The 16625-nt window shown below is 35.8% G+C and overlaps 1 protein-coding gene across 3 annotated transcripts; it reads right to left on the bottom strand.

Annotated features, from left to right (window-relative positions):
• Positions 1-10704: 10704 nt before the first annotated feature.
• Positions 10705-15637, bottom strand: LOC123864854. Of its 3 annotated transcripts, XM_045905552.1 has the most exons (6): positions 15624-15637; positions 14678-14785; positions 13868-13946; positions 13094-13308; positions 12493-12634; positions 10705-11805 (listed from the first exon to the last, which is right to left on the bottom strand). In XM_045905552.1, exons 3-6 carry the CDS (start codon positions 13908-13910, stop codon positions 10772-10774), a joined length of 1434 nt encoding a protein of 477 aa, XP_045761508.1. In that variant the 5' UTR covers positions 13911-13946; positions 14678-14785; positions 15624-15637; the 3' UTR covers positions 10705-10771. The 3 variants fall into 3 exon arrangements, with proteins under 3 accessions (XP_045761508.1, XP_045761509.1, XP_045761507.1); XM_045905553.1 differs by lacking the exons at positions 14678-14785; positions 15624-15637 and adding an exon at positions 15296-15375; XM_045905551.1 differs by lacking the exon at positions 15624-15637 and having other exon boundaries at positions 14678-14832.
• Between the last annotated feature and the right edge of the window lie 988 nt (positions 15638-16625).

Below are 16625 nucleotides of genomic sequence, written 5' to 3' on the forward strand. Positions count from 1 at the left end.
TCAAAGTTACGCGGTCTTAAAAATTTTCATACAAATCTTTGAGCCCCTGTAATTTTAAAACTACATATTTTTAGAAAAATCTAAAACACCACAGACACAGATATTAGTTTCTAGAATATGTCTGCAAAATTTCATGGACTTTGGTTGCTTAATATTCAAATGAAATTGGAACTACGATTGTATGAAACGAGTGACGGAGAGAGCCCTGTTAAGTATAGTCAAGTTTGTCTCGCCATCATCATGATCACTCATTAAGGCTATGTACCACATGTCTAGCGGCAAAATGCAAGGAATTTTTCCATAGCGTCATTATGTCCTAAAATAGTCTAAATCGGTTTGAAATGCGCGATTATGCACACTGAACCAAAAAACGTTCTCCTTCGTTTTTCATAATATATTCAAAATGACGTTTGCACCAATTTTCGTTATGACCTTCGTGATTAGGATGACAAAACACGTTCGTATAGGTACCTTTCTGATCGGAAGTATGCGCTTTTCGGAAGTTTATCCCCTTCGTTCCTGAGACTTCACCATAAAAGTAAAAAAAAGATTATTTTATTTTATAATACATAGTAAAGACGTGGTAGAGACTTACGCTGAATACCTACTGTACAATTTTGTATGATAGCATTATTTCGTAACAACAAAGGTCAACGCCGGTCAAGCTGGAAGCTCGCTCCACGGCACTTAAGAGCACCTGCGTCCTAGCACTAATGATCGAGACACGCCGTCCCTTATCATTTTGGATTTAGGGCCTTACTTAAAGTGCTATGGTAAAATGAAACCAATCAGACTTAAGTAACGAAAGATCTCTATAATTAAGTTAAAATTAATGATTCTTGGATTTTTGTTAGTTTCTAAAAACACATTTTGTTAGTTTCTAAAAACTTTACTTAATTTAGTTTATCTAGCTATTAGTATTTAGTTTTATTTTATACACCACCTCCAATTGTTCGTTTTTCTCCGTAGCGTTAAGGTTGCCTGGAAGAGATCGCTATTGAGCGATAAGACCGCCTTTTTGTACCCTTCAAGTCTTCTTTTTGTAACCTGTAATTTGTATTTTGTGGTGCAATAAGTATATACAATACATACATACATACATTTTATATTTGTTGTAATAAAAATAAATAAAAATATACAGTGGCTTACTGGTTATATTTACTGTAATCAGATATTTCATTCGACAAACCTGCACATTGCAGCCTAAATTGAAAATTGGATGACATAATTTTTGTGCGGCCTCCTTATTAATTTGCTTCGATCCGTAAAGAAAGTTTTTCTTTAACAGGGCTCTCTTCGTCACTTACTCCATACAATCGTAGTTCCAATTTCATTTGAATATTAAGCAACCAAAGTCCATGAAATTTTGCAGACTTATATTCTAGAAACTAATATTTTATATCCGTTGACAAAATTGATTTCATTTGAAACCCTTAGTGATTGTTATCCATACGAACGAGTTAGAATCGGTTAGAATAAAAGATAAAACGATAATCCGAAACGAAACAATGTATGTATGAAAACCTCGTTACAAACCATGTAACAAAATCTCTGAATGGATTTTCGGAACCGAATTTATTGCAACGCGTTTTGATTGATTTACTTTTACGCGATTTTTTTTTTTTGTATTCCGTTGTAGTGAATATGTAGCAGTAAAATGGTTTATCGATAAAAAATTCGTAGCCCAGTGAATTATCGCGCTATCAAAAAATGGCTAGATTTTTTTTTTATTCACTGAATTGCACAATGCGGTAAAGAAATTGTAGTGGCAGGAAGGCTTAAAGCTAAAAATACTATGTAACTAGAAAGTTAAGCTTATATATAATAAAAATTTATTCGAAAATGGTTAAACAGTAAAAAAATTGTAAAATTTACTCTACATAAATATTTATAAAAGAAAGTTTAGTGCCTATTCACTCTTGTTTTAAAGATACCCGGATTGTAATTGGTAGGAAACACTGATCGCGGAAGAGTATTCCAAACCTTAGCCATGCGTATGAGGAATGCCTGATGCCTAATAGTACCAGAATTCGATCTGTACGAAATAATGTAATGATCACAATCCTTCTAATTTGCAAACACTTTCTCGCTGTTGGTTAAAAATACTGAAATGCACATTTGCAGTAAGAATACCATCAAAATTCCACCATATGAGTAAAATTAGGGGATGAGTTTCGACTCTTAATAATAATAATTATTATTATAAGAGCCACATGATGGCCTACATGATAAGTAGTTTTGAATTCTTGAAACATAAATCCAGCAATTATAATCACACTAATATTATAAAGGCGAAAGTTTGTATGTGTGTGTGTGTGTGTATGTTTGTTACTCCTTCACGCAAAAACTACTGGACGGATTTGGCTGAAATTCGGCATTGAGATAGATAATATCCTGGATTAGCACATAGGCTACTTTTTATCCCGGAAAACCAAAGAGTTCCCACGGGATTTCGAAAAACCCAAATCCACGCGGGCGAAGTCGCGGGCATCGGCTAGTATGTAAGTAATTGCAATTATCACAATGAGTGATAATCATAACCATTCTACTAGGTAGGTAGCCCTTTTCTAAAATGCTGCTTTCAATCAAAATAAGCTAAATGAAATCTAAATTACCGATACTAAAACAGAACAGTAAAAATGACCAGTTTAAACACAAAAAATAAACTAAACACTGAAGCCTGCATTTCAAAGCGAGCCAATTATCATTGAACAATTCGACAAAGGGTTAATAGATTTTTTAGAGCCAAAATTCGATTCGTAAACGTGCGGCGTTAGCCTAATCGACTCGCAAACGAATTACGACTTTTGTCTGTGAAACGGGTGAAATCTTTTCTTTTCGATCTCTTTTTCGAACTTAATTAGTTTTTATTTATTTGGGTATCCTATTTTGCTGTTTCTATAGAGGGTAAGCATTAAGCTACAAAAAATAGTAGATACTCACTTCAAAATCTTTTTTTAAACAGTGGTTTAAAACACGTTTTTAATGAGAAAAAAACAGTTTCAAGAATCACATTTTATATTATCATTATAAGAGATCTCTACCAGTGACCCTTGGCAGTGCGAGAGGTTGTAAAGGGAGTAGAATAGGTACAGCAAAGATAGACAGTAATTAAGAAAAAAAATAGTAGTAGATATTATGTTATAATATATACTTACAAATATTTATATATTAAAATAAACTTACAAAAACATATATACTTTAATACATAAATATATACTTATGGTAATAAATATATCTTATAATATATACCGATAAATATATGTAAACAATATGTTATGACAGAGAGGAAAGATAGTGCTAGGTTTCAGACGAAGTTTGAATGTGCTGATGGAAGGGTTATTTTTAAAAATATTTTATTAAATGTGTTAGTGAAATGTTTTATTTTTTTAAACTGGTTTTTCTAATCTTGGTCGCAAATCGTAGTCGCGCAAGGTGGTGTCCGCTCACCTACACATTTCCTTGTTTATAATTAGGTTTAATCGATTTAGTTACCATGCAAATGTAATATGTGCCATTTATTAATATTTACAATTCATACCGCACTAATACAAAAGTAAGAAACATACATTGACAGAGAATCTTGGATAATAGCAATGTAGTAACTTATACCAACCTACTTCTTATGATATCGATGCAAAGATCACCTTACTGGCGACATTATAACAATATTGGAAAAGTTTATTATTTTATCAAGAGTTGTATAAATTCCAGCATGATTACAGCCAATAACAAAAGTTAAGTAATTGCTACATTTCCAAAATGAAATCTTATTTTGAAATCACACTAAAATTTCGTGCATTTTCTTAAGGTGAATTTACTAAAAAAAAAAACTTTCTTCCAAACTAGAAAGCATAATTTTCGTCAATGTTCTAAATTCTAAATTTAAAGTCCGAACCGAAACAGCCTTTACATTATTAATCTCTTTTTCAAACCTACTTCGATGAAATATATCGTATATAACAAGTGTAAATTAAAAATTTATAACACCCCCGACAAGTGAAGGTTACAGTAGCTAGGAAAGACCTGATCACTTTCAAACGGCTGAACCGATTTTCTTGGACTATTCCGCGCCTACGATCCAAAGTATCTGAGTTTTCCAAAACATCATTTTCAAATAAATAATTATGTATCAAGGCAACGTCCATCTTGACAGCTTGACATTTGTCAATTGACATAATATTAAGAACCTAACGGTTATCTAACCTTCTTTTCTACAAGAAAACTAGAAAAGACCTGATAACTCTTAAACGACTGAACCAATTTTTTTGGATTATAGCTAAGAACACTCTCGATCAAGCCACCTTTCAAACAAAAAAAAGTAAATTAAAATCGGTTCATTCGTTTAGGCGCTACGATGCCACAGACAGATACACAGATACACACCTCAAATTTATAACACCCCTCTTTTTGGGTCGGGGGTTAAAAACACGCAAAGTAGTGTTGTCCCATTAGGTTCCATTATCGTGGCGCCCGAATCAAATTATTGCGTTACACGAAGGGACGCGGAATTACGTGAAATACTGAGCCGCTATCAGTTTCGTAATAAAAATAAAACCTTCCATCGTTTCGCGTTTTGGGGTTGCGTGAGAAAATAACTCATTCGTACGAGAGCTATTTAACGTTCGTTAAAAAAGCGTTCAAATAGAACAAATGCATTCTCTGTTCACACGTCAACGCTTTTTTATCGCGCACTGTTGTATTTCCAGCGCAACGCCGGGTTTAAACGCATCGCTTTTTTAACGCTTGTGTAAATTAGGGTATGTGACTAATTTTGTTGTGAAAAATCTCTGAACTAATCTAAAATGACAGGTCTAAATATACTGATATCCCTTTCATAATGCTCTTATGGAAAAAGGATACCATGTGTACAACAAAGTTAGCCACAGTGTCTGTTTATAATTAGATTACTTATAGATTATTTATATCACTCACTCACTCACTCACTGATTGATTGACTGACTGAACTGTCAACGCACAGCTCAAACTACTGGACGGATCGGACTGTTTGGCAAACAGATAGCTATTACGTCGATATCCGCTAACAAAGGTTTAGTGCAATCCACGCGAATGAAGTCGGGAGCTATAGGTTTTTTATTGACTCTTATGAGTGATTGGATGAAATTTTGTAAGTTTGAAATAATTATAATAGTCTGTGAAAGTTTAGTAAGCCTATTCATTATGTGCAAACAAAAAATACTTACTAACAACCTTACAAAAGTAAGAAGCGAGAACAAATTAAATTCCAAAAGAGGTAGAAAAATTAAAACAAAACCTTAAACATTTTCACGCCTTGCAATGATAGTGCAAATAGTAGATATAACTAGAGAGAGAAAAGAATCCAGTCATAAATAGTAGAACGCCAACACAAAAACCACTTAACTCCGCACCCACTTCACTCTATGCCTCACTCATTGAAATAAATAAAAAAGTAATTTGCACAAACGCGAGTTAGAGGAACTTGTTACTGGATAACTTTTTCTATTCGGGCCATTAAACGGTTGCGGTGAGATCAGAGTTTTATTATAATGTCTTTTAGATTGCGCTCCTATAACGATCACTTGCTATTAGGTAGAGTGAGATATCGTCATTGGATGACTATCGTTTAGTTGTTTCACTCTTCATGCGCCCATTGATATAAATTATTAACTAACCATGGAAGGGCTATTTGAAGCAAAAATCATGTTGTTGAGAGTCAAGTTGTAAGCGGAAACGAATTGCATTTTTCTCCGGAATGCAAGCTGTCTTCGTACCTACCCAAGGCCGTGCAAAGGTAACAGACATGCAGACATACCTACCCACACGGACGAAGTCGCGGGCATCATCTAGTCACTATCCATATTATAAATGCAAAAATGTGTTTGGTTGTTGGTTCATTGGTTTATTGGTGTGTTGGTTTGTCCTTCTATCACGTGGCAACGGAGCAACGTATGGACGTATTTTTACATGGATAAAGTTAAATACCTAGTGACTAACATAGGCTACTTTGTATGCCCGAAAATCAAAAAGTTCTTACAGGATTTTGCAAAACCTAAATCCACATGGAAAAAATCGCGGGCATAAGCGAGTAAGCCATAAATCCGATTCTGATAGGAGTCCCGTTTTCGATGGGTTGATGATGATGATGACGATGATATATGTATAGAAGCTTTTTTTTCTCTCTCATCTGGCTTTACAAAGATTAGCCAATGTCACGTTTGTAGTTATTTATAACAAGTTAGTTAAACTATACAAGTATGGACCCCGTCTGTGCCGGCACTCGCCGACATACGCACGGCACCTCCTTAGAGCGCTTTTCAGTCAGTTTTAACAAAAAAAAAACACTCCAAAAAGGCAGAGCACGCCCGACAGCTAACACCAACACAGACGAAAATCGTATAGAAGCTTTACAAGTTATTTGAATAATTCTTTGCAGCATCCTTATTCTTTTGCTGTATGAATTTTATGTTGTCAAGTAAAACAAAAAGCTGTCAATAGGTGGCGCTGTGAACGTTATACGTCGCGGTTAATTTTAGCATGTAATGTGCGCGTATTAATTAAGCAATATTTTAAAACAGGTGCAATTTATGCACCGACTATTTTCCATATTAAAAAAATTTTTGGAATTGATACCCTTTCTTTTGGTGTCAATAAATCATACTCAGTGAGAATTCACTATTCAGTAGTTACGTCGGATTATATTACAATAAACTAGCTGTTGCCACTTGCCTGCGAATTCGTCCGCGTCCCGATGGAACTGTCTTTTCCCTTGGATTTTCAAAAATTTTTCTTTCATTGCGAACCTTGTTCTGACAATTACAAACACAACAAAAAAAAGAATTAACCAATTTGGTGCAGTTGTTCAAAAAGTATTGCGCGTATGTACCTAGTACCTACATACATGTCGGCGATTCAATTTTATATATAAAAATCTTATCGGTGATACACGTGGATTGTGGAAACCATCCCTGTTTCCACATCGAAAAATATTCATAAAAACCACTGAAAGGCCATGGACTTGCAAGTTGCAACCTATCATAATATTTACCTGCTCAAATACCATATTTACGTATAAGACATAATATAGCTATTAGATACAGACACATTTATGCTGTATCTATTATCAGGATAAATAGCGTGAAAATTAAAAAAAATATAATTTCAGATTTCAACACCACGTACGAAGGTAAGCGTGACACTGGCGTTAGTTCCAATTTTGGTCACGCGCCAAAAGATCCTTGTCGCACTGTAGATATTGCCTGCGACTTTGTTATATTGCAATTTTAACAGGACTAGCATACCAAAGGCCACAATTTTTTTTTTAACTGTACGGAACCTGACCAGCCTATTCACCGATGTAGCTGGCAGACATTACTTTCCGTGAAACGCAGTGGTGACGGCGGGACGAACTTTTTTCACTCCGCCATCTTCGCCATCTGATAACTCCTTTTGCGTCAACGACATGATTTACACTTTGAATTTCTTATAAAAGATAGGACGGCCTTGTTCGAGTTGTAAAATGCAAAGTATTATTTATTTGTAACTTTTGTATTTGGAGTAGGTATTATTATGTTGTCAAGTAAAACACAAAGCTGTCAATAGGTGGCGCTGTAGAACGTCACGTCGCGTCAATCAGCATTTAATGTGAGCGTATAAACTAAGCAATATCTTACGCAATACTCACGTTGCAATAATAGCGTTTCCGTTTAAAATATTTCACCTATATTTTATTTAGTAATTTTTGGAATTGGTACCCTTTTGGTATCAATAAATCATTCACATAATTAAAGTAGTTATATTATATCGTATGTCTATTATTAATTACTATAAACTAGCTTTTGCCTGCGGGGCGCGGGCTGCGGCGCTTCATCCGCGTCGCGGGGGATCTGTCTTTTGCCGTGGATTTTGGATTTTCCAAAAAAAATCTTTTCTTTCATTGCAAATCTTGTTCTGACAATTACAAACACAACAAAAAAAGAATTAACCAATTTCGTTCGAAAAGTATATATAGGTCAGGAGGAGGCGCGCTTCTGAGACGGGTCTGGTAGCAACCAGCCTAGCGATGGGACCCGTCCACGCCTGCCAGTTGGTGGCAGGTCAAAATCTGGCGGGAGCGAATACTTGCTGAAACCCGCGTAACCGCTAAGTTATTCGTTGAGGGACACACAGGTTTTAGTGGGTGCAAACTGCAAGCCCCACATAACCCTTCCGTTTCCCCTGACGGAGGAGTTTGCGTTAGGTGTTTCCTGTGTATAAAAAACCGGCCAAGTGCGAGTCAGACTCTCTCACTGAGGGTTCCGTACTCGGGTATTTTTTCCAACATTTTGCACGATAAATCAAAAACTATGATACATAAAAATAAATAAAAATCTGTTTTAGGATGTACAGGCCCTTTCATATGATAGCCCACTTGGTATAGTTATCTTATTTTGAAAATTGAAACACATTTAATTTTTTTTTAAATGATATAACCACAAATTCACGGTTTTCAGATTTATTCCTGTACTTGTGCTATAAGACCTACCTACCTACCAAATTTCATGATTCTAGGTCAACGGGAAGTACCCTATAGGTTTTCTTAACAGACAAGACGGACGGACGGACGGACAGACAGACAGACAGACAACAAAGTGATCCTATAAAGGTTCCGTTTTTCCTTTTGAGGTACGGAACCCTAAAAAGCGATAAATAAGAATAAAATCTGCAAATCGATAGTCGTAAATCTCGTAATTTACTTTTATCTTAGACGCCTGACTGTCACCTGTCGGGAATGAAATGGGGCAAGGCTTAGATACTAGATAACTGGAACCGTTACGTTTAGAACGGTTAAAGTTAGCTTTAAAACCGGGATGAAGATCGTAATACAATTTGTACGTATTTGTCGCTTAATTTACTTTTCTTTTTTCCCGACTACGAGAAAGCCAAAAGGACGGGTTAGCAATCTATGTATGTACATAATATGTAGGTTTGTATTTATGTGTGTTCCACCGTAGCGCCTAAACTACTGAGCTGATTTTAATGAATGAGGTGTCAATCGATTCATTATTATGATCCGGGTGACGTAAGCTGCATTGTATACAAAAAAAAATCGACCGGAGGGATGTTACGTCCAAAAAAGTGGGGATCTCCAAATTTATTTTTTGCTATTGTATCGAGTGAGATATCTAATGAAAGAGAAAAAAAACTCATAAATATAAATATAGAACAATGTTAAAATACACAAAGCGACAGAATAACAATTTTACTATATCTATCACTATCTATCGCCAGTTCACGGGTAGTAGTCAGGTTTAAGTGCTGTTTAACTTTATCTTGTTAATATAACACAACTTCGTCCGCGTGAATAAAACCGGCCAAGTGCCAGTCAAACTCGCGCACTGAGGGTTCCTTACTCAGGTATTTTTTCCAACATTTTGCACGATAAATCAAAAACTATTATGCATAAAAATAAATAAAAATCTGTTTTAGAATGTACAGGTAAAAAGCCCTTTCATATTTCCCCATTTGGTATATAGTTATCTTACTTTGAAAATTGAAACACATTTTAATTTTTCGCTATGTAACCACAAATTCACGGTTTTCCGATTTTTTTCTTTACTTGTGCTAGAAGGCTTACCTGCTAAACACGATTCTATAGGTCAACGGGAAGTACCCTATAGGTTTTTTTGACAGAAACGACGAACGGACGAACAGACAGACAGACAGACAACAAGGTGATCGTATAAAGGATCCGTTCCTTTTGAGGTACGAAACCCTAAAGAAGGAAAAGCTGACTGACTGACTGATCTATCAACGCACAGCTCAAACTACTGGACGGATCGGGCTGGGCATGCAGATAGCTATTATGACGTAGACATTCACTAAGAAAGAATTTTTGAAATCTCAACCCCTAAGGGGCTACAATAGGGGTTTGAAATTTGTGAAGTCCACGGATGAAGTCGCGGATATAAGCTATTATCTCTTTAAGTTCTCAAAGTAATCACATAATAATTTCGCCATCCCACTCCAATAACGAGCGGTATACGCCCTCTATAGGGTCGTCAAAGGTTATGGCGTTTAATATCAAACTTTTATACGCAATATCACCATTAACGAGATCTATTATATTAACGGGTGGCTTCGCCCATTTGAGTGAATTGATGGTACACAATTATTAATGGTTACCCCATATTAGAGGCTGTCTGTGTTGGCGTTTGCTGGCGCGCGTGCTCTGCCTTTTCTTTTTGGAGTGATTTTTTTTTTAATGTTAAAAGTGGCCGGCTTTTGTGTTTTACACGTGTTTTTGGTGGTGGAACTGACTGGGAAGCGCTCTAAAAGGGTGCCGCGCGTGTGTCGGCGAGCGCCGGCACAGACGAAGTCTATACTTGTATAGTTTCCCTAACTTGTAACTAACTACAACTTTAACATTGGCTAATCTTTGTAAAGCCAGACGAGAGAGAAAAAAAAAACCCCATATTATGATGGGTATGTAATATTTTTAGATTTATTCCTCCATTTTTAGGGTTCCGTAGATCAATAGGAAAAACGGAACCCTTATAGGATCACTCTGTTGTCTGTCTGTCTGTCCGTCTGTCCGTCTGTCCGTCTGTCCATCTGTCCGTCTGTCGTGTCTATCAAGAAAACGTATAGAGTACTTCCCGTTGACCTAGAATCATGAAAGGCAGACTAGGTAAGTCTTTACAGCACAAGTTAAGATAAAAATATGAAAATATTAGGTACCTAAACATAAAAATGGAAATAAACCACGTTTGAACATTAAAAAATGTTACAAATTTTAATATTTAAAATTAATTTAACTTCCTACGTATAAGTTTTTTAACTTTCCTTTGCTGAGTTTTTGGTATATAGAAGATTTTGTAACTGGCACTGGCTTAGGAGTAGTGAAATTTTCACGAGAGTTTATGTTTTTTGTAGTAAGTTCTACATCAATTATTTTTGTCGCATTTGTCTGTTCTGCTATATTTTCTGTTACATTTAAATTAGTAGCTGTTACATTATATTGTAAAATCATATCTGTAGATAATTTATTCGATATTTTTTTCAATCCAGCAACGCGCCCCAAAAATTCCATACTTGCTTTATTCTGTTTTTCGATTTCCTTGCTCATACTTGCTATCATTTCCGAAAACGTGTTTTGATTTGTTGCATCCATATCATGTGAGTATTTGTTAATATCTATGTCCTCATTTGTAGAATTCATTGAGATTATACTAACAGCTGTATTATTTAAAGTAGAATGTGTTTCATTTTCTCTATCCAGTAAAAAATGTAAGTCTGCAAAATTTATATTTGCCTCTGTCATAGATTCTTTGTCAATATCTTCATCCAGTTCTATATTTAATCTAAGTCTAGTGTCCTTCTTACTTTTATCTAAACTGCTTTCTATTAAATTATCAATCAAAGCCTCCAGAGTAAAGTTAGCTGTGTCAGCCTGATATAAGTACATAGCCTCAACATTAACTCCATTATTATTATCGCGTTTAGCTAAAAGCTTCTTGTAGTATACTGGACTGTAGCTTAAGGGATCATTGTCTGGATACATCGATACGAAGAACTTGGTTTGCTTCGTGTCACCAATTTTCTTATAATTACGTTCTCTATGAAATGGTGATTTTCCGTGCAGCAAGTGCTTGTTCGAGGGCCATCTGGTCTTTGATATGTCTATATTCTTCTCTTTGTTTAACTTTTCTGAATTTTTATTCTTGACCTGCTCTCGTAAATTGTATTTCATTTCCAATTTCGGCACTTTCTTGTATTTCAGAACTAATTCTTTAAATGGGTTCGGACGATGTATTAAATCATTTGTTTTTGGCTTCTCTGTCGTGTCTGAGAATTAAAAATTATACAAAAGCTATAAGTATAATATATTTAAAATCACAACAAATATTATTCAAGGTAGAGTAGGTAGATATTATTAATAATAAACAATAAGAGATGTACTTATTCATAAACAAAAATCAAACATCCAATTTAGTAGTTAGTAAGAAAATAAGTAGTAGCTTTGGAATCATCCAGTGTCAAAATATATGATCCAAATTATCCAAGCTGTCTTTGGTGAAACAAAACGGTGTATATGTCTGACTATTTACTTTCGAAATAAGTTGCAATAGGTTCAGCTGTTTTGCGTAATAATACAAGAAAACTATCGTCGTTGTCACCCAAACAGATAGACGTTCAAAATCGGGACGAAAGTTTTCTCCTAAACAAACACATTTTCATTATAGGTGTCACCGACAGTCCTCTGTGCAGAGCCTGCATTCAGTAGGTCGATGAAACACCGACGCACGTGCTGCATTTAGGATCCCCAAGGCCCAACCTCACTCCATGAAGGCTTCGACAATCTGCTTCTGTAGCGAGTTTCTGGAGTGCTCTTTGGCGGAAAAGGGGACAATTCACGCACAACAGACTTAAATGTTTAAGTGTGGAAACCATCCCAGAGAGAAGAAGAAGAAGGTCTTTTCCAAGGATTGGGACCATCGATAATGCTACAAATGATGTAGAATTTTGAGTTACCTCCATATAGGGTCAGTAGGTGAGGTCTCTCCAACAAATCATCCACAATAGCTCTGTGATCAATTCCGTACGTCGCAGATTTTGCTGTACTCTCATAATTTGCTTTCGGTATTGGATTCACCATAAACGTGGTTTCCTCCATCTTCAGAGAAATAAACACAAAAAAATTGTAAGGTAGTTAGTATTCAATTCCAACTAATTTTTTTCTATAAACCCACTTATTTGGTAAACTTAGTTGACGAAAATAAGTAGGTAATATAATCTTATAAAATGAATTAAAAAAAGACTTCAAAAACCACAAACACTAAAAAGTAAAAAAAATATTTTTTGTTTAGCTACACGTGTAATGTACCTAGGTATGAAGTCGGGCGAGCTTCACTCTTAGATTTCTAATTTTGTTTTAATATGCTAATGAATATGCTCGCTCGACTTCATACCTAGGTTCATTAGGTATATAGCTAAACAAAAAATATTTTTTACTTTTTAGTGTTTGTGGTTTTTGAAGTCGGTTTTATTTTTCTTTTTTTAGTGTTCAGAGATTGCGATACCTGAAAAAGCTCTAAAGCGCTGTCAAATAAACTTATTATACTTTCTTTCTTACCTTCTTCCTCTCTGTTCTTTTCAAACATCCATTAGGATAACAGTAAGTGGGTTGTTGGTAACATATTTGTACGCAAATGCAAGCTGGTGGCGTGTTATGGAACTCGGTGAATATGAGGTCGAAGAAACGCTCTATGAGAGCAGTACTCCTGAAGTTGTCGCACGGACTCAGTGTGGAAGGCTTCGGGTTTATTGCTATGTATTGGCCTTTGCATACTGAAACAAGTGTAAATTAAAAATTTATAACACCCCCGACAAGTGAAGGCTACAGTAACTAGAAAAGACCTGATAACTTTCAAACGGCTGAACCGATTTTCTTGAATTATAGCTAAGAACACGCTCGATCAAGCCACCTTTCAAACAAAAAAAAACTAAATTAAAATCAGTTTACTAGTTTAGGAGCTACGGTGCCACAGACAGATACACAGATACACACGTCAAACTTATAACACCCCTCTTTTTGGGTCGGGGGTTAAAAAGACAATGTTCCAATACCTAACTACTCATTATTGTCATCATAATCAACTCATCGCCGGCCCACTACTCAGTACGGATATACTCTTAGAATGAGAAGTGCTTAGTGTCTGCGTTCCGTAGTGCGGATTGGCAGACTTCACACACCTTTGAGAAAATTATGGAGAACTCTCAGACATGCAGTTTTCCTATGTTACCTTCACTATTAAAGGTCTACGTACCTACATAGCCCCAAAAAGTTACAGACATCAAACTATAAGAACTCTAACACAAGAGTAGAGAAAAAAGTACTGTACTCTACCTTCAAATAAAGTGCCGAGCATCACATAAACAGCTCCTTTCATTGTAGTAGGTATTTTTCAGAAAACTAGTTTGCAAAACTAGAACAAAAATTGGTTAGTAATAATCATAATACTTTTTTTTTCCTCTCTCGTCTGGCTTTATAAAGATTAGCCAATGTCAAGTTTGTAGTTATTTGTAACAAGTTAGTTAAACTATACAAGTATGGACGCTGTCTGTGCCGGCGCTCGCCGACATACGCACGGCACCCCCTTAGAGCGCTTTTCAGTCAGTTTTAACAAAATAAAACACTCCAAAAAGGCAGCGCACGCCCGCCAGCTAACACCAACACAGACGAAGTCATTATAATACTTTTCCATTAAATAACACTTTACCTACCCCTGATAGTAGGTACATGACGATGCAGAAATCATGATGATATGGAAATTCATTTTTGACGTGACAACGTCTTATAATTCGATAGAGGCGGCTGCACGCACGAAAACACATGACTAATGCGGCGTTACCTCGCTCTGAGGCGTTCCATGTAAGGCTTGAAGTGCAAGCGAGAGCGCGGAGCGAGCGACAAAGAAGCACAATCGGCCTTTGTTGTCACGTTCAACTATCGTCAGTAAACCGACTTTACAGACAACCAATTTTTTCTGCGAATTGGACTAACTGCGAAAATGTCACTTGGACTGAATGATAATTAGGCCAATCGCGCCTAAACAATCTGATGAACATTAGTGCTCCATACACGCAACTCTATTTTGAAACATTTGTAGTTAAGTACTTTTAAAACTAACTATTCAATAAAACAACGATCACTTACTTTCTCAAGTATTACGAGTGCATGTATTTTCCAAGAAGTGAAAACATCGTTAAAAATTCAAGAGGTATTTCCTGGAACGGGTCGTTTATCTGTTTCGGACTTCAACGACTGCGGGTAACAGAAACTTTGCAGGATCGCGAAGGTACACGTGCATTGCCGATATCGACGAGCAACACGACTAAGAGGAGACATAGACATGGAAGAGACGCAACCGATACAAGACATTCTAACTTTTCGATTAAGAACGGTAAAACTAAGAAAAGTCGTTAATATCTGATAACGACTTTTAGTATACATTTTATCGAAAAAGTCACAAATTCGATTCTCGGTCAGGTAATTCTCTATTTTTAGTTATAGATATTGGTACCAGTAACTTAATCAGCACATAAATATGCTAAAGTTTATATAGTTTTAGATTTAGAGACCTACAATTTATGTTAGCTTTTGTAGAAGTTATTGCGAAGAAATATGTTTAATTCGGAGTAAATTCTTAGACTAATCTAGGACTATAACTAGGTACTTATATAAATATAATGAGTGTATGCTTTATTACACTCATTACTATAATAGAAGAGAAATCGATAAGCTGTTTCCTTGCTACGCACTGAATATAATTACCTGTACGTCACAAGATAAAGATAACTTTGATAATACCACAATATAATTTTAAGACCCTAGGTCAAGTACTTTTACAGCAGAGATTATTGCGCATAGCTACTCCCCTGCGAAGGGGGCGACTATATTGCTTATTGAAGACGTACATTGCTGATATCCTGTTTGGAAAAATAAACGAGTTTCAATGGAAATTGTTTTCGAGTGTACAATCTCATTGATGTCGGCACAAAGCCGTGGGAATTGTATTTATTTCGATACAGGAAATGCACTAGTTGTAGTTTCAAACAAGATAACGTTCAAAACTACCCCGATTCTATTATTTTAAATTTACCTACTGCCATGGAAAATGGTACAACGATCACGTATAAATGCTATACATTTCAGGATTCCAATAAAATCTTAAACATTAAGTTTAAGCGGAAGGAAAGATATATCAAATATATAAAACCGGCCAAGTGCGAGTCAAACTCGCGCACTGAGGGTTCCGTACTCGGGTATTTTTTCCAACATTTTGCACGTTAATTGAATTTTAATTTTTTTTAATGATGTAACCACAAATTCGCGGTTTTCAGATTTATTCCTGTACTTGTGCTATAAGACCTACCTAACTGCAGGTCACAGACAGACAGACAGACAAAAAAGTGATCTTATAAGGGTTCCGTTTTTCCTTTTGAGGTACGGACCCACATTGTATACGGACCTTTACCATCGTATATGCTATATACAATAAGTATGAACGCTCATCACCTAAATACATAATCGACTGTCTTTACTTTTACAGCTTATTTTATGGGTTCCCCTCCCATTATTACTTTGCACGCCTTCCCATAATAATATTAGGTATACCTACCAAATTAATACCGATCTTTTGCACTACAATAAGAAAATTCTCACTATCACTGTCTCGTTGGTCTAGTCACTAGTGGTAAGCATGTTCGATTGCAGATGACGAGGGCCTGGGTTCGATTCCCGGGTCAAAAAGAAACCTATTGGGTACTTCCCGTTGACCTAGAATCATGAAATTTGGCAAGTAGGTAGGTCTTATAGCACACGTAAAAAAAAACATCACAAAAAAATTAAAATGTGTTCATGAACAAAAATTTTGTAATTTCAACTTTCAAAGTAAGATTGCTATACCAAGTGGGGTATCATAATAAGTGAGGTATCGTGGTGGACTGTTTTCTCAGTTCTCAAAACTAAACCGTTCTCATTTCGAGAGGAGATCTGTGCTTAGTAGTGGACCGCCGATAAGTTAATCATGATGATGATGAATCGAACATAAAAATAAAAGCCATCCGTTTTTAGGGTTCCGTACCTCAAAAGGAAAAACGGA

This window comes from Maniola jurtina, chromosome 4 (genome assembly GCF_905333055.1).
Source record: "Maniola jurtina chromosome 4, ilManJurt1.1, whole genome shotgun sequence".
In the NCBI taxonomy this organism is placed as follows: Eukaryota; Metazoa; Arthropoda; class Insecta; order Lepidoptera; family Nymphalidae; genus Maniola; species Maniola jurtina.